Below are 23,952 nucleotides of genomic sequence, written 5' to 3'. Positions count from 1 at the left end.
GAGGGTGAGTGGGCAAGACAAAAGATTTAAGTGCCTTTGAACAGAGTATGGTACTAGGTGCCAGGCACACCAGTTTGTGTCAAGAACTGCAACGCTGCTTTCACAGCAGCGTTGATACACAGTTTCCCGTGTGTATCAAGAATGGTCCACCACCCAAAAGACACCCAGCCAACTTGACACAACTGTGGGAAGCATTGGGGTCAATATGGGCCAGCATCCCTGTGGAACGCTTTCTGCCCCTTTTAGAGTCCATGCCCGACAAATTGAGGCTGTTCTGAGGGCAAAAGGGGAGGGATGCAACACAGTATTAGGAAGGTGTTCCTAATGTTTGGTATACTCGGTGTGCATGCTAAATGTCTGCAAACTGCAACACTTCACCAAGATTGTCCTACCTTCTTTTTGGGGCCGCTGTCCTGGGGAAGCTCCTTCTCCTTCTTCCTCTTGTGACCGTCCTGCCGCCCCCCGTCATCTAAAGAGGGGGGTTTCTTTTTGGTGGGCGGAGGATCGTCGGTCAGCTTCCATCGGCCCACCTCCCCGTTGTCCATCCGCCTCTTCCCTGAGCCATCACCCCCGTCCTGATGTGTGGAGAAAGGGGAAGAGGATTGAAGAATATGTACAGTACATTCGGAATGTATTCAGACCCCTTCCCCTTTTCCCCTTTGTTCCGTTAGTCTTCCTCCTCGACTTCGGCGATGTCATCTACAAAATGGCTTCCAACACTCTACTCAGCAAACTGGATGCAGTCTATCACAGTGCCATCCGTTTTGTCACTAAAGCACCTTATACCACCCACCACTGCGACCTGTATGCTCTAGTCGGCTGGCCCTCACTACATATCCGTCGCCAGACCCACTGGCTCCAGGTCATCTACAAGTCCATGCTAGGTAAAGCTCCGCCTTATCTCAGTTCACTGGTCACGATAGCAACACCCATCCGTAGCACGCGCTCCAGCAGGTGTATCTCACTGATCATCCCTAAAGCCAACACCTCATTTGGCCGCCTTTCGTTCCAGTACTCTGCTGCCTGTGACTGGAACGAATTGCAAAAATCGCTGAAGTTGGAGACTTTTATCTCCCTCACCAACTTCAAACATCAGCTATCCGAGCAGCTAACCGATCGCTGCAGCTGTACATAGTCTATAGGTAAATAGCTCACCCATTTTCACCTACCTCATTCCCATACTGTTTTTTATTTATTTATTTATTTTTATTTATTTACTTTTCTGCTCTTTTGCACACCAATATCTCTACCTGTACATGCCCATCTGATCATTTATCACTCCAGTGTTAATCTGCAAAATTGTATTATTCGCCTACCTCCTCATGCCTTTTGCACACATTGTATATAGACTGCCCATTTTTTCTACTGTGTTATTGACTTGCTAATTGTTTACTCCATGTGTAACTCTGTGTTGTCTGTTCACACTGCTATGCTTTATCTTGGCCAGGTCGCAGTTGCAAATGAGAACTTGTTCTCAACTAGCCTACCTGGTTAAATAAAGGTGAAATAAAATAAAAATAAAATAAATAAAGTCTTATTCTAAAATTGATTCCAGAACCTTCCAGAAGGACAAACATCTCTGCGGCACTCCAACAATCGGGCCTTTATCGTACAGTGGCCAGACAGAAGCCACTCCTCAGTATAATAAATTAACATGACAGCCCCTTGGAGTTTACCAAAAGGCACCTGAAGGACTCTCAGACCATGAGAAAGAAAGATTCCCTGGTCTGATGAAACCAATATTGAACTTTGGCCTGAATGCCAAGCGTCACGTCTGGAGGAAACCTGGCACCATCCCTACAGTGAAACATGGTGGCAGCATCATGCTGTGGGATGTTTTTCAGCAGCGGGGACTGGGAGACTAGTCAGGATAAAGGGAAAGATGAACAGAGAAAAGTAGAGATATCCTTGATGAAAACCTGCTCCAGAGCTCTCAGGACCTCAGACTGGGGCAAAGGTTCACCTTCCAACGGGACAACGTCGCTCGGCGCACAGCCAAGACAACGCAGGAGTGGCTTCAGGACAAATCTTTGAATGTACTTGAGTGGCCCAGCCAGAGCCCGGACTTGAAACCGATCTAACAGCTCCCTGTCAAACTGACAGAGCTTGAGAGGATCTGCAGAGAAGAATGGGAGAAACTCCACAAATACAGGTGTGCCAAGCTTGTCGCCTCATACCCAAGAAGACGAGGCTGTAATCGCTGCCAAAGGGGTTTCAACAAAGTACTGAGTAAAATGTCTGAATACTTAGGTAAAAGCGATATTTCCGTTTATTTTATTCAAAGATTTCTAAAAACCTGCTTTTTTTTGTCATTACGAGATAATGTGTGTAGACTGGGGGGCGGGCTATTTAATCAATTTTAGAATGAGGCTGTGACATAACGAAATGTGGAAAAAGTCAAGGTGCCTGAATACTTTCCGAATGCACTGTATATGTAATAGCCTACTACAGTATATGAAATGGGGATCGGGTCAATGAAACAAAATGATATTCCAATTTAAAGAGCTTATTTAGACAAATACATTTTCTATAAAAGGACTAACGTGTTCCATTCCAAATCAATCCTCCTACCTTATCAACCATTATTGATTAATCCATACATCATAGATGTCCTTTGTCAACCTCTCTGGCTTAGTTTTATCAGCAGAGCCTGACAGACTAGTGTTCCCAGTCACAGTTCTCACCTTACTGGTCTTGCCTTCCTTATGGCATTTTGGACACTCCCAACAATTCGGGATCTCATCGTTTATGATGCCTTCTGCTTTACCCATCTGTAGGTTGGAGAAAATAAACAATGAAAGCACAATCATTCAATCAATAAATGTATGGAACCAATATTAGATAGTGCAGACATTTGACTTAAGACCGTAAGAATGGAAGAGAGATACACACACACACACACACACTTCTCCAGCTATGACAGCCGGCCATACACAGAGGGTCTGGCCCCACCTTGAGGCAGCTGGGGTGGATGATCTCGTTGCAGATGGTACACTCCATCAGAGAGAGGCTAAACTTCTCTTCTTCTGTGTCTACCGTGTCCTCCTTCCCCGCCTCCCCACATGAGAAGCACACCGCTGTGTGGGGCAACACAGGCTACAAAGAAGAAAATAACATGTTATATAACCATGTTAAACAATATATTTATTCAATATAAATCAAATATTGTATGTGGATCCATTCAGGATAGAGGTGGAGCTGTAACCATGTATTCATTCACTATGGATGGTACATTTATTATGCATCTAAATTGAAGCGCAGGAACAAATAAAACAAAATTGGACACCTGCTGCTCTTAGGAGGACCTAGCTAATTGAGAGTGTGTGGATGAAAGCAAATGCATTAATATAGAGATATTTGCCAGCCACTTAATTAAAAAAATAAAAAATAATAAAAGGGGTAAAGGGAGGAGTGCTTTTTCAGAAGCACAGGGACAGAGCACTGTATTTATTAGGTTTATTTTCTTTGACACATTACCTCAGTTGTCCAGCTCAACATTTTCATTAACCTGCCAAGTGGAATTTTAACTATCGAAAAAATAAACTGTACTGAGGTGAAAATTACTCACTTATCAAGCCAAACAAGTTTGAGGTGAACAGAATCTAGCCAAGATCCATTGACCAACGATTAGAAACTAAATGAGATTTAAGAACTAAATCTGCACAGATTCTGTGGATTAGTATCCCTGTATACATCCAACCTAATTTCCTTCCTTCACCACAAGATCAGTCTCCCAGCTATCTGTCGAGAAAATAAAACTGATCAAAGCAAATTGCTGCCCGCCCAAAAAAATAACACCCAATAACAATGCGCTCAGTTACCAAGGAAACACATCACATTTCCCACGTCTAAGCAACCAGCCATCTATGCCATTTCAGGCATTCGCAAACCAATCGATAAAAATCACACCCTAAATCACTAAAGGCGTTCGAACAAGCTTATCCACTTTCATGCAGGGGATGACTACTCTATTTTGATGACATTTGCTCTCTGAAACAGCTCTGCTAAACCAGAGGCCGATTTTCAGAATGTAAACAGCAAAAACAGTTGGCACTATATGACATACAATATGTCTTCAGAAAGTATTCAGTCCCCTAGACTTATTGCACATTTTGTTGTTACAGCCTGAATTCAAAATTGATTAGTGATCTCTCACCCAACTACACCATAATGAAATATTGAAAGCATGTTTTTACATTTTTTTGCTAATTTATTGAACATTTCATACAGAACTCTACATAATTTACATAAGTATTCACACCCGAGTCAATAGAAGCACATTTGGCGGCAATTACAACTTTGAGTCGTCTTGGGTATGTCTGTATCAGCTTTGCACATCTGGATTTGGGGATTTTCTTACATTTTCCTTGCAGATTTTCTGAAGCTCTGTTAAATTAGATACATATCGGTGGTTAACAGCAATCTTCAAGTCTTTCCACTGTTAGTCAAATGGGATCCAAGTCTGGGCTTTGGCTGGACCACTCAGACTTTCACATTCTTGTTCTGAAGCCATTCCAGCGTTGCCCTGGCTGTATGCTTGGGGTCATTGTCCCGTTGGAACGTTAATCTTCGCCCCAGTCTCAGGTCATTTGCACATACCATGGGCTGCCACCACCATGCTTCACGGTAGGGATGGTGTTAGACAGGTGATGAGTGGTGCCTGGTTTTCTCCAGACATAACGCTTTGCATTCAGGCCAAAATAGTAAAATGTTTGTCTCATCAGACCACAGAATTTCTTGCTCTCTTATGATCTCAAAGGCTTTTTACAAACTCCAGGTGTGCCGTAATTTGCCTATTTCTCATCTGGCCACTCGCCCATAAAGCCCATATTGGTGAAGTGCTGCAGAAACATGATTTTTTTCCTTCATTTGATTTATTTAGCCAGGATAGTCCACTCAGTAACAATTGCCACTGTTTTCCAGGGAGTCCTGGGTTCCATAGAATCAATAAACAAATATATACAGTTAGGGTTGCACATTTTGGGAAATATTCAGAGGTGGGAATTAACAGGAATATATGCAAATTAATACCATTTAAATGTAGATGTTTTTTTGCATTGGTTATATTTACCATATGGAGACAAAAACCTTTTACCTTATCATAAGACAATTGCAAATTATTAAATCCTTCCAATAGAAATAAAATAAACTAATTTAATTATGAATTGGAACTTTAATTAAACGAGTTGACTCATCACATGGGATGATTTCACTGAACAAAAAAAAGGGAATATTGAATGATCCCCAATGATCCATCGCATCTCCCAAAAATGTTTTCAACATACATCTGTAAAATGATAGTTTCTAGACTAAAGCTTTGGTTGTCTTCCTCTCGGCCTTCCATTTCATCTCCCTGGACCTCCTCAATGTCCACCTCTTGAACATCAGAGGCCTAATCTTCACTGTCACTTTCCAACCTTGTTGAGGATGGCTCGTTGTCAGGCTCAAAAAGCCTCAAACTTTCCCAGATGGCCACCAATTTTTCCACCCTTGCATTGGTCAGCCTATTACATGCTTTGGTGTGTGTGTGTTCCCAAACAAGGACCATTTGCGCTCTGAGGCAGCTGATGTTGGTGGGATTTGGAGGATGATGGAGGCAATAGGGGAAGGAGCCTCAGATCCACAAAGTCCCTTCCACTAGGTGGCTGATGAGATGTTTGCATCTCCATCCCAAAGACCTTGCTTGGAAGTGTACTTCGCCAGACTTCCAAGAGCCTAGATGGGGCCAAGGTGACGAGACACCATAATCCTTGTTGATCTCTGTAACAGACAGGATGCTCTTGCCAGCATACTTGGGGTCCAGCTTGAACGCTGCGGCGTGTATGAGCCTAAGGCAGAAGTCTTCACTCTTTTTGATGCATTTCAGAACTGCAGTTTCCTTTGCTTGGAGCAACAGTGAAGTGGGCAGGACAGTACGGATTTCTCCTCTTACATCTGCAAGTCTGAACATCAGACAGGGTGGCATTGTCTCCCTCAACGCGTGCAATGGCTACTGCTACTGGTTTCAGGAGTTTCAGGCTGCTTACCACTCTCTCCCAAAATACATCATTCAGGAGGATCCTCTTGATGAGGCTGTCCATATCGGCAGACTGTGATATGGCAATTTCTTGGAGAGTGTCAAAAATGATGACAACACCATCCCAACGGGTATTGCAGGGCAGCTTCAATGTGGTGCTCTTATTCTTCTCACTTTGCTTGGTGAGGTAGATTGCTGCTATAAATTGAGGACCTTGATCACATACCTAATCATTTCCTTGGCTCTTTTGTAGAATGTATCCATTGTTTTCAGTGCCATGATGTCCTTGAGGGGAAGATTTAATGCTTGAGCAGCACAACCGATGGGTGTGATGTGAGGGTAGGACCCCTCACTTTAGACCAAGCAGCCTTCATGTTCACATCAGTGTCTGTCACCAGTGCAAATACCTTCTGTGGACGAAGGTCATTGATGACGGCCTTCAGCTCATCTACAATGTAGAGACCGGTGTGTCTGTTGTCCCTTGTGTCTGTGCTCTTGTAGAATACTAGTTGAGGGGTAGAGAGGATGTAGTTAATTATTCCTTGCCCACGAACATTCGACCAACCATCAGAGATGATTGCAATACAGTCTGCTTTCTCTAGGATTTGCTTGACCTCCACTTGATCTCTGCATCTCAGAGTTCAACATGTTGGCGCGGTGTATGCTGGGCGAAGAACATTCAGAAATCTATTCCAATACACATTGCCCCTGAGCATCAGAGGTGAACCAGTTGCATACACAGCTCGAGCAAGACATTCATCAGAATTTTGCTGACTACGTTCCTCCATTGAGTCAAAAAAACTAATTCCAGGAGGACCATGAGCTGTTGCTATCGATAAGGTGTCTTGATTCATCATGTTCACATCAAATAGAAGTAGAGGGACTTTTGTCAGATGTTGCGTGTTGTGAGCGCTGAATGAACTTTATGCACTTGGCCAGATGATTCTGCATCTTTGTTGCATTCTTCACATTTGATTTGGCACAGTATTTGCAAAATGTACACAGCTTTTCCTTCTACACTAGCTGCAGTGAAATGTCTCCACACATCAGATTGTGCCTGTGGCAGTGCCCGTGGCATTGTCCTGTAAAGATTTCTAAAAACGAAGTAAAATAAATAAATAAAAAGAAACTCAGCAAAAAAAGAAACGTCCACTCACTGTCAACTTATTTTCAGCAAACTTAACGTGTAAATATTTGTATGAACTTAAGGTTCAACAACAGACACACTGAACAAGATCCACAGACATGTGACTAACATAAATTGAATAATGTGTCCCTGAACAAGGGGGGGGGTCAAAATCAAAAGTAACAGTCAGTATCTGGTGTGGCCACCAGCTGCATTAAGTACTGCAGTGCATCTCCTCCTCATGGACTCCACCAGATTTGCCCGTACTTGCTGCGAGATGTTACCCCACTCTTCCACCAAGGCACCTGCAAGTTTCCTGACATTTCTGGGGAAGGGGGGCCCTAGCCCTAGCCCTCACCCTCCAATCCAACAGGTCCCAGACCTGTTCAATGGGATTGAGATCCGGGCTCGTCGCTGGCCATGGCAGAACACTGACATTCCTGTCTTGCAGGAAATCACGCATAGAATGAGCAATATGGCTGGTGGCATTGTCATGCTGGAGGGTCATGTCAGGATGAGCCTGCAGGAAGGGTACCACAAGGGAGGACGTCTTCCCTGTAACACACAGCATTGAGATTGCCTGCAATGACAACAAGCTCAGTCCGATGATGCTGTAACACACCGCCCCAGACCATGACGGACCCACCACCTCCAAATCGATCCCGCTCCAGGGTACAGGCCTCGGTGTAACGCTCTTTCCTTCGACGATAAATGCAAATCCGCCCATCACCCCCGGTGAAACAAAACTGCAATTTGTCAGTGAAGAGTACATTTTGCCATTCCTGTGTGGTCCAGCGCGGTGGGTTTGTGCCCATCAGCGACGTTGTTGCCGGTGATGTCTGGTGATGTCCCACAAACCCTCAGTCCAGCCTCTCTCAGCCTATTGCGAACAGTCGGAGCACTGGAGGGATTGTGCGTTCCTAATGTAACTTGGGCAGTTGTTATTGCCATCCTGTATCTGTCCCGCAGGTGTGATGTTCGGATGTAGCGATCCTGTGCAGGTGTCATCACACGTGGTCTGCCACTGCGAGGATGATCAGCTGTCTGTCCCGTCTTCCTGTAGCGCTGTCACAGGCGTCTTACAGTACAGACATTGCAATATTGCCCTGGCTACATTTGCAGTCCTCATGCCTCCTTGCAGCATGTTTAAGGCATGTTCACACAGATGAGCAGGGACCCTGGGCATTTTTCTTTTGGTGTTATTCAGAGTCAGTAGAAAGGCCTCTTCAGTGTCCTAAGTTTTCATAACTGTGACCTTAAATTGCAGGGATTAACTTCCCATGGAAAATTTCCAGAAATTTCTCAATAAAGTTTCCAACCCTATATACAGCATACCCACTGGCATACATACAAAAGCACATATAAGACCGCTTTCCTTCTGGCAGGTTCTCCCATCTCAGCCAAGGAACTTCATAGTTCTTTCAGAGTAGTTATTGGGTTCTTGGTCACCTCCCTGACCAAAGTCCTTCTTGCTCAGTTTGGTCAGACGGCCACCTCCAGGCAGAGTCTTGGTAGTTCCATTTTTTTTCGAGACCAATGTGCTCTTGGAAACTTTCAACACTCTAGAAATTGTTTTATACCCTCCCTAAGATATATATGCCTCATCACAATTCTATCTACAGACAGTTCCTCAGACTTCATGGTATAGTTTCTGCTCTGACATGCTGTCAACTGTGGGACCTTATATAGACAGGTGTTTTTCTTTCTAAATCATGTCCAAACCATTTCAAAATTGGCCACAGGTGGAGTCCAATAAAGTTGTAGAAACATCAAGGATGATCAAAGGAAATTGGATGCACCGGAGCTCAATTTGTTGTGTCAAATGGGTGTGCATATTTATACAAATCAAGGAGTATGAATATTTTTCTGAAGGCACTGTAACTGTCGTCAATGGGTTGTCAATCGATTGTGTATCATAAACAACATGAGTTTATATTCTAGTCTAAACGGTGGTTTCTGTTTAGACGGGATCTCAATAAGTGTGAGGGATATGCCAAAAGCTCTTAAAGCTCGTCCTTTCACGTTTGGGAAAAGACGCGGGTCACAACATGTTAGCAGTGTATGTGGAAACTCCCTTCTTCACGTTTATTGTTTGGCAGGGTTGAAGGTTTGTGTAACAGGAAAAACAACCTAAACTTCAGTCTTGCGTGGATAAATTAAAATATTTGATACCGAGGTTAATTAAGCTATAGGTTAGGTAATGTGCTCTACATACCAGATGCCAATCAAATCTCATTACACACCGAAAACGACAAAAGTATACAGTGCATTCGGAAAGTATTCAGACCCCTTGACTTTTTCCACATTTTGTTACGTTACAGCCCTATTCTAAAATGTATTAAATTGTCCCCCCTCCAATCTATATAGAATACCCCATATTGATAAAGCAAATAGGAGGTTTAGAATTTTTTGCAAATGTATAAAAAAAATAATAATTAAAAAAAACATTTACATGCATTCAGACCCTTTACTCAGTACTTGGTTGAAGCACCTTTGGCAGCGATTACAGCATCGAGTCTTCTTGGGTATGACGCTACAAGCTTGGCACACCTGTATTTGGGGAGTTTCTCCCCCTCCTCTCAAGCTCTGTCAGGTTGGATGGGTAGTGTCGTTGCACAGCTATTTTCAGGTCTCTCCAGAGATGTTCAAGCGGGTTCTAGTCCGGGTCACACGGGGACATTCAGAGACTTGTCCCAAAGCCACACATGCATTGTCTTGGCTGTGTGCTTAGGCTCCTGTTGGAAGGTGAACCTTTGCCCCAGTCTGAGGTCCTGAGAACTCTGGAGCAGGTTTCCATTAAGGACCTCTGTACTTTACTCTGTTCATCTTTCCTGACTAATCTCCCAGTCCCTGCTACTGAAAAACATCCCCACAGCATGATGCTGCCACCACCATGCCTCACCGTAGGGATCTTGCCAGGTTTCCTCCAGACATGACGCTTGGTATTCAGGCCAAAGAGTTAAATCTTGGTTTCATCAGACCAGAGAATCTTGTTTCTCATGGTCATTAGGCAAACTTCAAGAGGGCTGTCATTTGCCCTTTACTGAGGAGTGGCATCCGCCTGGCCACTCTACCAAAAAGGCCTGATTGGTGGAGTGCTGCAAAGATTGTTGTCCTTCTGGAAGGTTCTCCCATCGCCGCATAGGAACTCTGGTGCTCTGTCAGAGTGAATATCAGGTCCTCGATCACCTCCCTGACCAAGGCCCTTCTCCCTCGATTGTTCAGTTTGGCCAGGTGGCCAGCTCTAGGAAGAGCCTTGGTGATTCCATACCTCTTCCATTTCAGAATGATGGAGGCCACTGTGTTCTTGGGGACCTTTAACGCGGCAGAAATGTTTTGTTACCCTTCCCCAGATCTGTGCCTCGACACAGTCCTGTCTCTGAGCTTTATGGACAATTCCTTCGACTTCATGACTTGGTTTTTGCTCTGACATGCACTGTCAACTGTGGGACCTTATATAAAACAGGTGTGTGCCTTTCCAAATCATGTCCAATTAAATTAATTTTTGACAGGTGGACTCCAATCAAGTTACAGAAACATCTCAAGGATGATCAATGGAAACAGGATGCACTTGAACTCAATTTCGCCTCATAGCAATGGGTCTGAATACCTAAGTATGGTATCTGTTTTTTAATTAATACATTTGCAAACATTTCTAAAAACCTGTTATCGCTTTGTCATTATGGGGCACTTTTTTTTCTTTCTTTAATCCAATTTAAAATAAGGCTGTAACGTAACAAAATGTGGAAAAGGTAAAGGGTCTGAATACTTTCCGAATGCACTGCATGTCCTGTGCATGTTTCAAAAGTTATTGTCAGATGTTACATCCCATCTAGAAAATGGCATCAGTTGTACAATTGATACATTTCCTAATACGTTCACTTTTGGATGGAATAGAGCAGTGGTACATTTCCTAGTGAGAGTAGAATACTATTGGTAACGAGGCAAGAATGAGCAGTACGTGATAGGGCTGGGAATTGCCAGGGACCTCACAATGCGATATTTGGTGCCGATACGATATGTATCTCAATTCCATATGCATTGCAATTTGATACTGTGATTTTATTGCGATTCAATGTTCAAATACATTGCTCACCATATGTCTACTGCAGAGGGACAAGAGAGAGCATAAGCTGCTGAAAACAAATAGGCTGCCTATTTAAAAAGAAGATTGAGAACAAGCTATGAAGGAAAAATACTGGAGTTTTGGTGCAGGTACAGCCAACTAGCAGAAAAAGAAAAAAAACGATACCACCTCAAAAATAATATCCTGATATGTAGCTGTATTGATTTCTCCCCCCCATCATTAGCGTCTGTGTTCTAACTTACCGCTGTGCACTGTCGGAGCAGACAGGACTGCTTCATCCTTCCGGGCCCGCCAAACTTTTTCATGTCCTTGCAGAAGTGGCACTCGCCGCACTCTGTCCGCATGCAGGCCTGACAGCGTCGGCACCGCGTCCGCCGCCGCCGTGCCCCTCCCAGAGCCTTACTGCCTGACATCCCCTCTGCAGTCAACTGGGGAGAGGAGAGACGCACATGTCAATACAAATATAAACTACATATAGTAGATGCCAGCAGCCAGACCTCCCCTCTGGAGAGAAAAAAAATATACAGGTAAACAAATGTCTACAGTGCATTCGGAAAGTATTCAGACCCCCGTTTTGTTACATTACAGCCTTATTCAAGAAAAAAATACCTATTTTTTATGTAGATAAAACATATACCATATTTACAGAAGTATTCAGCCCCTTTGCTATGAGACTCAAAATTGAGCTCAGGTGCATCCTGTTCCATTGATCATCCTCGAGACATTTCTACAACTTGAATGGAGGCCATCTGTGGTAAATTCAATTGATTGGCCATGATTTGGAAAGGCACACCCGTCTCTCTATAAAGGTCCCACAGTTGACAGTGCATGTCAGAGCAGAAACCAAGCCATGAGGTCAAAGAAATTATCCGTAAAGCTCCAAGACAGGATTGTGTCGAGGCACAGATCTGGGGAAGGGTACCTACAACTTTCTGCAGCATTGAAGGTCCCCAAGAACACAGCAGCCTCCATCATTCTTAAATGGAAGAAGTATGTAACCACCAAGACTCTTCCTAGAGCTGGCCACCAGGCCAAACTGAGAAATCGTGGGAGAAGGGCCTTGGTCAGGGAGGTGACCAAGAACCCGATGTTCACTCTGACAGAGCTCCAGAGTTCCGCTGTGGAGATGGGAGAACCTTCCAGAAGGACAACCATCTCTGCAGCACTCCACCAATCAAGCCTTTATGGTTGAGAGGCCAGACGGATGCCATGCCTCAGTAATAGGCGCATGACAGCCCGCTTGGAGTTTGCCAAAAGGCATCTAAAGACTGACCATGAGAAACTAGATTGAAATCTTTGGCCTGAATGCCAAGTGTCACTTCTGAAGGAAATCTGGCACCATCCTTACGGCGAAGCATGGTGGAAGCATCATCCTGTGGAGATGTTTTTCAGCGGCAGGGACTGGAAGAGTAGTCAGGAACGAGAGAAAGATGAATCGAGCAAAGTATAGAGATCCTTAATGAAAACCTCCTCCAGAGTGCTCAGGACCTCAGACTGGGGCGAAGGTTCACTTTCCAACAGACAACAACCCTAAGCACACAACCAAGACAAAGCAGAAGTGGCTTCGGGACAAGTCTTTGAATGTATTTGAGTGGCCCAGCCAGAACCAAGACTTGAACCAGATCGAATATCTCTGGAGAGACTTGAAAATAGCAGTGCAGTGACGCTCCCCAACCAACTTGGCAGGAGATTGAGAGGATCTACAGAGAAGAATGGGAGAAACTCCCAAAATACAGGTGTGCCAAGCTTGTTGTGTCATACCCAAGAAGACTCAAGGCTGTAATCGCTGCCAAAGGAGCTTCAACAAAGTACTGTAACATGTAATACTTCAGTTTATTTTGAATAGATTTGATAACATTTCTAAAACTTGTTTTTGCTTTGTCTTTAGGGGTATTGTGTGTAGATTGATGAGGGGGAAAAAACGATTTAATCAATTTTAGAGTACGGCTGTAATGTAACAAAGTGAATTCTTTCCAAATGCACTGTACATAACAGATAGGCTGTAACTGTATATGCAGTGTACAAGACTATACCATATGCATATACTGTCTGACAACCCCTCTGCAGTCAACAGAGAGGTCAACACAAACTTCACATACACAACAGTCAACTGGAAAAGGGGAGACAGGTTAACACCCGGACATCCACTCTGCAGTAACTGAAGAAAATGATCCTGGTTAGCACAAATATGCACTGCAGATACAGATAAGCATCCCAATCGGAATATCCCCTCATGTCATATGGGAGGGAGGACAAACAGTTCAGGAACATACACAAACTGGGGTGTGCGCCAAAGAGAGCAGGATAGATAAAGAGAAGGAAAGAAGAGAAAGGACAAAAGCTTATTCAGTGAACATACTGAATACTCATGCCAGTGCATTCATAGACCCATGTAAGAGACCAAGAGAAAGACTGACAGTGCAAACACTAGTGGGCAACAGGAGGCCAATCTGCTCTCTCGACGACTCCTCAGACAGACAGGCTATAGCGTATGCTCTATGCTCCTTACCCTCATGTTATCAAATACAACAGGGCACATACTGTAGGGAGTGTATGAAATCTCCGCATTCCATGGCCTCTAATAAAATAGGCTTGGTTTACTCTTAGCCCAAACCCATGTGACAGGCCCCAAGCTAGTTGCTTAACTTGGAACACAAAGCCTCGGGAACTTAACAGATATTGTTTCTTGTAACAACAAATCCTGCCTCGCCCCTTCACTCTAGGAACTATCACAGGTAATCCTAAATTTCCTCAAAACAGCCAGAATCAAAGAGCCCATTGCAAAAGGCACTGAGGCCCTGGGTCTTCTCTTCTGTAAAGAAGAATGTGGTTCCTGCCTAGAACGAGAGACTGGTCAGGAAGATCATTATTGAATCATACATGACTGAGGATGTTGAGGGGTTTTGGGAGGTTCAAATTGCATTGCGTGGGCAACTAAACAGATATATTTTAGGCTGAGGGAATAGGCTTTGAAATGTCTAATGGTCCCATGATTCATCATTAGATCTTGGACATTTGTTTACACTCTGACATTTTGAGTAACTGAGTTTCAAATTAAGTGCTCACTGATGGCACAATCGTTGTCTCTGTGGACCTTCAGCCAGTGGATGAACTGCATTAGGATCCATTTCTTCTGTTTTCAGAACCTTTAAAAAGAGGCCAAGTTTAATGTTGGTGCCACAATCTCTGGATGGTACTTTAAGGCATAGTAGTTATTTAAAAACCTATAGGAAAAAACTGTACAGGCCTATCTACTGCACAATTACATGAGGGTTAGGCATATTTTGCCTGTTAACAGGTAATATACAACGACAACTGATTCCCTTCGGATAGAATTCAAAAGGCTTTTTTGGACTTCAGTGGATACTTCAAAAATAATTTCACCTACGGGGGCATTGTGACGTGCAGTGTCTGGATTTGAAGGACCAGCTATTCAAAGCGTGTATGTCATCTGCTTGCAGACTGGAATATGTTCCGGGATTCATCCAATGTCATTGAGGAGTTTAAATGACTATCCCCCGTAGTACTCACATCTGTAGCCATGAAACATCAACACCATTACCCCAGACAACCTGGACCCACTTCAATTTGCATACCGCCCCAACAGATCCACAGATGACACAATCGCTATAGCAATCCACACTGCCCTCTCCCATCTGGACAAGAGGAACACCTATGTGAGAATGCTGTTCATTGATTACAGCTCAGCGTTCAACACCATAGTGCCCACCAAGCTCATCTTTAAGCTAAGGACCCTGGGACTGAACACCTCCCTCTGCAACTGAATCCGGGAATTCCTGACGGGCCAACCCCAGGTGGTGAGGGTAGGCAACAACATGTCTGCCACATTGACCCGCAACACGGGGGCCCCTCAGGGGTGCATGCTTACTCCCCTTCTGTACTCCCTGTTTACCCACAACTGTGTGGCCGCACGACTTCAACACCATCATTAAGGATGCTGACAACACTGCTGTCTGTGATCAGGCCTACCACCGCTGGTAATGAGAAAGCTTATAGGGAGGAGGACCCGAGACCTGTCAGTGTGGTGCCTGGACAACAACCTCTCCCTCAAAGTCAGCAAGATAAAAGAGCTGATTGTGGACTACAGGAAACGGAGGGCCAAGCATGCCCCCATTCACATCAACAGGGCTGTAGAGGAACGGTTTGAGAGTTTCAAGTTTCTTGGTTTCCACATCACTAAGGATCTATCATTGTCGACTACACGAACAGTCACAAAGAGGGAACGACAATGACTCGTCCCCTCAGGAGGCTGAAAAGATGGGCCCTCAGATGGTGTGGGCGCTAAGCTCCTCAAAACTTTCTACAAATGCACCATTGAGAGCATCTTGACTGGCTGAATCACCGCTTGGTATAGCAACTGCAAAGCGCTACAGAAGGTGGTGCATCCGGCCGAGTACATGACTGGGGCAAAGCTTCCTGCCATCCAGGACCTCTATACCAGGCATTGTCAGAGGAAGGCCTTACAAATTCTCAAAGCTTCCAGCCACCCGATTCATTGACTGTTCTCTCTGCTACCGCACAGCAAGTGGTACCGATTCACCAAGTCTGGAACCAACAGGACCCTGAACAGCTTCTACCACAAGCCATAAAGCTGCTAAATAGTTGGCCAAATAGCTACCCGGACTATCTGCATTGACCCTTTTTACACCATTTTCTTTTATTACTTATAACATATCCATCTGCTACTGTTTATATCTGTCATGTTGCCTAGTCACTCTATCCCTAGTTTTATGAACACATACCTCAATTACTTACTGGTACCCCGTGTATACAGCCCAGTTATTGTTACTCATCGGGTATCTATTATTACTTTTCTATTATTTCTCTATTTTCGTTGTCTCTACATTGCCACTGTTAGTCTACACCTGTTGTTTACGAAGCATGTGACGAATAAAAATATATTTGATATGTCAGATGTGTAGTAGGGTTGGGCCATATTTGAAAAGACTTCTACAATATGCTACTCCAAATATTGCGACATTCAAAAATAAATAGTTTTGCGCTGTTAAATGGCTAAATCATAAGAAATGTGTGTGCTTATTTACAATATTAGTTGCATTCTCATTAAATAATCTTAGTTAATTCGTTTGGACTTAATTTACAACATGTTGACACAGCCTAACTGATAAAACTGCACAGTTTTGATTTGTAAAGATCAAACGAGTATTGTCTTGCACTTCCCGATATATCAATGTCAAATATCACGATATTCAATTTAAATCATATATCAGCCCAACCCTAATTTGTCAGCTATACTTTGCATGAATCAATGTAGATAAACAGATACGTGTGGAATATAATGAGACATTAATGCAATGACACCTTGCTGGGGGGGTGAAAAGCATAGATGATGATAATATAGGATGTTATAAATTAGAGCCAAACATGGACAAAGTGTATGGTCTCTCTCCATTTCACACAAAGGGGGGCTAAGGAAGGAGAGAGGGTAAGGAAGGACAGAGGCATGATATTGCAGAAACTGAACTGAGATAGATGTTAGTACCAGCCAGGCACTCGTGAAATCAAAACAGTAATTTCAATGTGTGCCTCCCCAGAGGAACCTTTGCCAATCAAGCCAAGGCATACAATGGGTGTGATATAACGCAGTAAACTTACATCCAGTGACATGTTTTATATGAAATAATTCAGTAAATACTGGGGGTTTGATTCATTAGATGGAAACAAATCATTCAACCAAGTATCGGCGTTGCTTGCTGCTGTGGCAGGCAAGCTTGTTAGCCTGCTTGCTAACAATCACAACAAGCATTTACTTAGCACACAAATCATGTATCGATAAAACATGCTTGAAATGTTCATAGCAATGGTGTTTGTTGGGAGGGACTACTGTAATAATACATGGCTGCACGTATTATGTATGGCCTGTAGCGCAAGATTGAGTCTGATGACTAACGTTAGCTAGCTAGCTACAATATAGATGCGCAGCCAATAACTTAGCAGCTAACGTTAGCTAGCTAACTAGTGTGGCTGCTCTACTGGCTACTGTACGTAGTTAGTTCACTACATGTTGTGTAGGGAACATGCTGTACATGAATAACACTGAAAAAAGGGTTTGTTATATAAATTAATAAAATGATCAATTAATTACACAAAGTCCTCCGTCATCTCACCTCCATTCGCTTCCCTGCACTATAATCTTCCTCTTTCATATTGCTCAGCATCTTGCAAAAACAATGTAGTAGATACCTGATCACATTGAAGATGTGAGTTTAGTGGTAAACTGTTATACTTACTAACCTCTTGGTATCGAGTCGCATACTCCTTGGTCGCGCATTAGAAATAATATTATTAGCCAACCGTTAGCTAGCTAGCGTTGATATTAGCTGTTAGGGGATTGCTTCCTTGTTTCTTTCTCCTGCAGCCTTTCTTGCTGATTCTGGGTCCAGTGTGGCACGTTCACATGCGTTCCATGTTGTTACAGTGGTGATTGTAGCTTGAAAGATAGCTAGATGTTTCCTTCTTACCAGTGTTCTCTCTACTCTAGATTAGGCAGAGATGTAAAGGGTTCCCGAATGGGTATGTAACAATACATTTCAAGACGCAACACAAACGTTTTTTGTGCCGTTCACTCCTTTCGTTGACCCCTATCCCTGTTTCTTGGTCTCTCAAACGTCTTCCAGCGTGTTCTTGAGGTCTTCAAAACATGCAAAATGGCACATGATTTCGAGACAAAGCGTATTTAAAAAGAACACATCTTATTTCGCAGTTTAAATGTCTGCTGCGGTTTTCTCTATAAATTCCAGTCAAAATGAAAGAGACAATCTGAATAGACGGGTAAACGTGGCTATTGTTCTCGTTTTCTATTGTGTGATTCTTGTTTTGTGGGTTTTTTATTAGCTCGTCAGCTACCTTGCTACCGATTTGAAGACACGATTAATCGTCCGTATGCTCTTGGTAAGATTTGAGGCCATCGTTCTCCATTTTTGTCTAGAAAAAAAAAATCATAAATAAATAAATAAATATAGTAAATAAAATATGGGAAGGAAAAATATTGCCGCGCCTCCCCTTCAAGGCGTCAGAAGCTAAGCATATGGAATTGTGGGATTTGTAGTATAAAGAGTGTAGAACCAACCAAGCTAAAACTGTTCCACTGAAAAGGCTGCAAAGAAAGCCTTGTTGGACATTCAAATAATCAGTTAACATCTATGTATTCTGTGATGGATGGAGGATTGTGGAGAGCCGTGGGCATGTACTTTCTGTGTCTACAATATCCACAAACAAAAGTATGTGATGAAACTACATAAAAAAAAAGTGAAGAGTCAGAAGGGTAGATTACCCCAGGGTTTCCCCAAATTCGGTCCTGTCCTAACACTACATCATGCTTTGATTATTTGAATCAGTTTATGTAATGCTAGGGTAAAAAACAGAATTTGCACCCAGAGGGGGACCCAGGACAGAGTTTGGGAAACCCTGGGTTACCCAATACCAGGTTGATGTTCCTTGGACAAATAGGTATGATGCCCTTAGGACGACATATAGGTATGGGATAATGTCATCCACCACCTGGCTCTCTGTCAACCTGTCTATATGATATATCCTGTCTATAGCAATTGAGCCTGGAGACGACATTAGGTATGGGACAACATAGAACATATAGGTATGATGTTTATGGGACAACATAAGATATGTGTTTCTGAATGAGTTTCCTAAACTTGAAAAAGCTTTCTAAAGTAAGACTTATTGTGGCTTTTCTCTCTCGCTCTCGTCAAGGGGCTTTATTAGCATGGGAAATATGTTTACATTGCCAAAGCAAGTGAAATGGATAAACAATAAAGTAAATACACTCACACAAGTTCCAAAAGAATAAAGACATTTCAAATGTACTACAGTGTTGTAGCGATGTGCAAATAGTTAAAGTACCAAAGGGAAAATAAATAAATATGGGTTGAATTTACAATGGTGTTTGTTCTTCACTGATTGCGCTTCTCTTGTGGCAACAGGTCACACAACTTGCTGCTGTGATTGCACACTGATATTTCACCCAATAGATATGGGAGTTTATTAAAATTGGATTTGTTTTTGAATTCTTTGTGGGTTTGTGTAATCTGAGGGAAATATGAGTCTCTAATATTGTCATACATGGTTAGAAAGTGCAACTCAGTTTCCACCTCATTTTGTGGGAAGTGTGCACATAGCCGGTCTTCTCTTGAGAGCCGGCGACCTTTCTCAATAGTAATGCTCACGGAGTCAAATCAAATGTTATCTGTCAAATGCACCGAATACAACATGTGTACCCTTTCCCGTGAAATGTTTACTTTCAAGCCCCTATCCAACAATGCAGTTCAAGAAAGAGTTTAAAAAATTGGAGTCTGTACATTAAGATATCCTTTATTTTGGGTCAGTCACAGTGGTCAGGTATTGTCACTGTGTACTCTCTGTTTACGGCCAAATTTCATGTCCGAATTTCATGTTCCTTTTGATGGCATTGAAGGCCCTTCTTGCCTTGTCTCTCAGATCATTCACAGCTTTGTGGAAGTTACCTGTGACGCTGATGTTTAGGCCAAGGTATGTATCGTTTTGTGTGTGCTCTCGTGTGGTTGTTTGTTTAGTGTGTTCCATTTTTTCCAGAAGTGGTTAGATTCTATGGATTCTTAAATTGCATTGAGCTGATTTTCTGAAGTGCTGTTCCTTCTGTTTGCGTAGTGTATTTCTGTATTGTTTTCGTGATTCACCATAGTGAAGGCGTAGACCCAGGTTGTCCGTGTCTATGTTTTTGGTTGGACAGGTTTCTCAATTTCTTTCTTAGATTTTTGCATTCATTTGTCATTTTTGTTCATTTTATTTGGTTGTCGGTTTTGACATTTTTAGATTTGATAGGCCAGCTGAAAGGTCAAATATACTGTTTAGGCTTTCTACTGCCAAGTTTACACCTTCACTATTACAGTGAAATGTTTTGTCCAAGAAGTTGTCTAAAGGGGATTGAATGTGTGGTTGCCTAATAGTTTTTTGGTAGGTTTCTACACTACTTTCCTTCTAGTTTTCTTAATATTGCACAGTTCTTTTGGCTCATGATTGAGTATCGCTCTGTTCCGGTAGACTGTGATTTTGCTGTGATCTGATAGAGGTATTAGTCAGCTGACTGAACACCCTGAGAGATTCTGGGTTGAGGTCAATGATCAAGTAATCTCCAGTACTACTGCCAAAGGATGAGCTGTAGGTGTACCTACCATAAGAGTCTCCTCGAAGCCTAACATTGACTATGTTCAGACCCAGCGTACGACAGAGCTGCAGGAGTTATGATCCATTTTTGTTGGTTGTTTTGTCATAGTTGTGTCTTGGGGGGGCATATTTGGGAGGGAATACTGTCACCTCCAGGTAGGTGTTTGTCCCCCTGTGTGCTGAGTGTCAGGTTTTTGTCCAGTTCTGGCATTTAGGTCGCCACAGACTAGAACATGTCCCTGGGTCTGGAAATGGCTGATCTCCACCTTAGGATGGAAAAGCTGTCATTGTTAAAGTATGGAGATTCTATTGGGGTGATATAGGTAGCACACATGAGGACATTTCTCTGTTGAGATCATTTCCTTATAAATTTCTAGCCAGATGCAAAATGTTCCTGTTTTGACTCATTTAAGCATGGGTTAGGTCAGCTCTATAACAAATTAGCGTACCCCCGGAGTCCCTTTCCTGTTTCACACCTGGATGTTTGGTGGATGGTACTACCAGCTCTCTGTAACATAGATGGCAACCAGTGGGTCTGTCTCCTCTATACCATGTTTCTTGTAGGATGACAAAGTTAGAGCCCCACAGTGGAGGTGTCATAATACCCATAAAACCTAGCAGTCACGGAAATGGTTCCAATTGTTTTTCCACAGGGAATTTTATAAACACTTAATAAGGGCTGTGTTTCATGTAGGCTTACCCTTGCATGACGCTTTGATAAGCATGTAAAACTCTCGGACAAGGTGACTTTTTTTTCCCACCTTTATTTAACCAGGTAAGCTAGTTGAGAACAAGTTCTCATTTTCAACTGCGACCAAGATAAAGCAAAGCAGTGTGACACAAACAACAACAGAGTTACAAATGGAATAAACATGAGTACAGTCAATAACACAATAGAAGAAAAAAAATCTATATACAGTGTGTGCAAATGGCGTGAGGAGGTAAAGGCAATAAATAGGCCATAGTAGCGAGGTAATTACAATTTAGAAAATTTACACTGGAGTGATAGATGAGCAAATGGCGATCTGCAAGTAGAAATACTGGTGTGCAAGAGAGCAGAAAAGTAAATAAAAACAATATGGGGATGAGGTAGGTAGATGGGTGGGCTATTTACAGATTGGCTATGTACAGCTGCAGCGATCGGTTAGCTGCTCAGATAGCTGATTTTTAAAGTTAGTGAGGGAAATATAAGTTTCCAGCTTCAGCAATTTATGCAATACATTCCAGTCATTGGCAGCAGAGAACTGGAAGGAAAGGCGGCCAAAGCTGGTGTTGGCTTTGGGGATGACCAGTGAGATATACCTGCTGGAGTGCATGCTACGGGTGGGTGTTGTTAAGGCGGAGCTTTACCTAGCATAGACTTATAGATGACCTGGAGCTAGTGGGTCTGGTGACGAATATGCAGCGAGGGCCAGCTGACTAGAGCGTACAGGTCGCAGTGGTGGGTGGTATATGGGGCTTTGGTGACAAAACGGATGGCACTGTGATAGACTGCATCCAGTTTGCTGAGTAGAGTATTGGAAGCTATTTTGTAAATGACATCGTCGAGGATCGATAGGATAGTCAGTTTTACGAGGGTGTTTGGCGGCGTGAGTGAAGGAGGCTTTGTTGAGAAATAGGAAGCCGATTCTAGATTTAATTTTGGATTGGAGATGTTTAATATGAGCCTGGAAGCAGAGTTTACAGTCTAGCCAGACACCTAGGTATTTGTAGTTGTCCACATATTCTAAGTCAGAACCGTCCAGAGTAGTGATGCTAGTCGGGCGGGCGGGTGCGGGCAGCGAACGGTTGAAAAGCATGCATTTGGTTTCACTAGCGTTTAAGAGCAGTTGGAGGTCACGGAAGGAGTGTTGTATGGCATTGAAGCTCGTTTGGAGGTTTGTTAACACAGTGTCCAAAGAAGGGCCAGATGTATACAGAATGGTGTCGTCTGCATAGAGGTGGATCAGGCAATCACCCGCAGCAAGAGCGACATCGTTGATATATACAGAGAAAAGAGTCGACCTGAGAATTGAACCCTGCGGTACCCCCATAGAGACTGCCAGAGGTCCAGACAACAGGCCCTCCGATTTGACACACTGAACTCTGTCTGCAAAGTAATTGGTGAACCAGGCAAGGCAGTCATTTGAGAAACCAAGGCTCTTGAGTCTGCAGATAAGAATGCAGTGATTGACAGAGTCGAAATCCTTGGCCAGGTCGATGAAGACGGCTGAACAGTACTGTGTTTTATCGATGGTGGTTATGATATCGTTGAGTACCTTGAGGGTGGCTGAGGTGCACCCGTGACAGCAGAGAAGGTACGGTGGGATTCAAAATGGTCAGTGATCTGTTTATTAACTTGGCTTTCGAAGACTTTAGAAAGGCAGGCCAGGATGGATATACAGTGGGGCAAAAAAGTATTTAGTCAGCCACCAATTGTGCAAATTCTCCAACTTAAAAAGATGAGAGAGGCCTGTAATTTTCATCATATGTACACTTCAACTATGACAGACAAAATTAGAAAACAAATCCAGAAAATCACATTGTAGGATTTTTTATGAATTTATTTGCAAATTATGCAGGAAAATTAGTATTGGGTCACCTACAAACAAGTAAGATTTCTGGCGCTCACAGACCTGTAACTTCTTCTTCTCGTGGTGTGGTGTGGGGCTGTGCTTTGACAAAGTGTGTGGGGTTATATCCTTCCTGTTTGGCCCTGTCCGGGGGTGTCATCGAATGGGGCCACAGTGTCTCCTGACCCCTCCTGTCTCAGCCTCCAGTATTTATGCTGCAGTAGTTTGTGTCGGGGGGCTAGGGTCAGTTTGTTTTATCTGGAGTACCTCTCCTGTCCTATCCGGTGTCCTGTGTGAATTTAAGTATGCTCTCTAATTCTTTCTTTCTCTCTTTCTTTCTCTCTCTCGGAGGACCTGAGCCCTAGGACCATGCCTCAGGACTACCGGGCATGATGACTCCTTGCTGTCCCCAGTCCACCAAGCTGTGCTGCTGCTCCAGTTTCAACTGTTCTGCCTGTGATTATTATTATTTGACCATGCTGGTCATTTATGAACATTTGAACATCTTGGCCATGTTCTGTTATAATCTCCACCCGGCACAGCCAGAAGAGGACTGGCCACCCCACATAGCCTGGTTCCTCTCTAGGTTTCTTCCTACGTTTTGGCCTTTCTTGGGAGTTTTTCCTAGCCACCATGCTTCTACACCTGCATTGCTTGCTGCTTGGGGACTTAGGCTGGGTTTCTGTACAGCACTTTGAGATATCAGCTGATGTACGAAGGGCTATATAAATACATTTGATTTGATTCTTCTTTAAGAGGCTCCTCTGTCCTCCACTCATTACCTGTATTCATGGCACCTGTTTTAACTTGTTATCAGTATAAAAGACACCTGTCCACAACCTAAAACAGTCACATTCCAAATTCCACTATAGCCAGGACCAAAGAGCTGTCAAAGGACACCAGAAACAAAATTGTAGACCTGCACCAGGCTGGGAAGACTGAATCTGCAATAGGTAAGCAGCTTGGTTTGAAG

At 43.3% G+C, this 23,952-nt stretch overlaps 1 protein-coding gene across 2 annotated transcripts in view; it reads right to left on the bottom strand.

The window, feature by feature from the left end:
* Positions 1-23,952, bottom strand: part of LOC118384468 (F-box/LRR-repeat protein 19-like) — a 37,500-nt gene that overhangs the window by 11,222 nt on the left and 2,326 nt on the right. The window contains exons 1-5 of one of the 2 annotated variants that reach the window (XM_035771028.2): positions 17,506-18,783; positions 11,472-11,657; positions 2,953-3,096; positions 2,685-2,771; positions 393-575 (exon numbers count right to left, since the gene is read on the bottom strand). In XM_035771028.2, coding sequence (XP_035626921.1) covers positions 393-575; positions 2,685-2,771; positions 2,953-3,096; positions 11,472-11,642 — 585 coding nt within the window. In that variant the 5' untranslated portion in view covers positions 11,643-11,657; positions 17,506-18,783. Of the gene's footprint in view, positions 1-392; positions 576-2,684; positions 2,772-2,952; positions 3,097-11,471; positions 11,658-17,505; positions 18,784-23,952 lie in introns of those variants that run through there. The other variant, XM_035771029.2, reaches the window with a different exon arrangement.

This window comes from Oncorhynchus keta, chromosome 5, assembly GCF_023373465.1.
Source record: "Oncorhynchus keta strain PuntledgeMale-10-30-2019 chromosome 5, Oket_V2, whole genome shotgun sequence".
NCBI lineage: Eukaryota > Metazoa > Chordata > Actinopteri > Salmoniformes > Salmonidae > Oncorhynchus > Oncorhynchus keta.
Note: the sequence above shows the minus strand (reverse complement) of the source record. Positions and strands in the feature narration are given on the sequence as shown.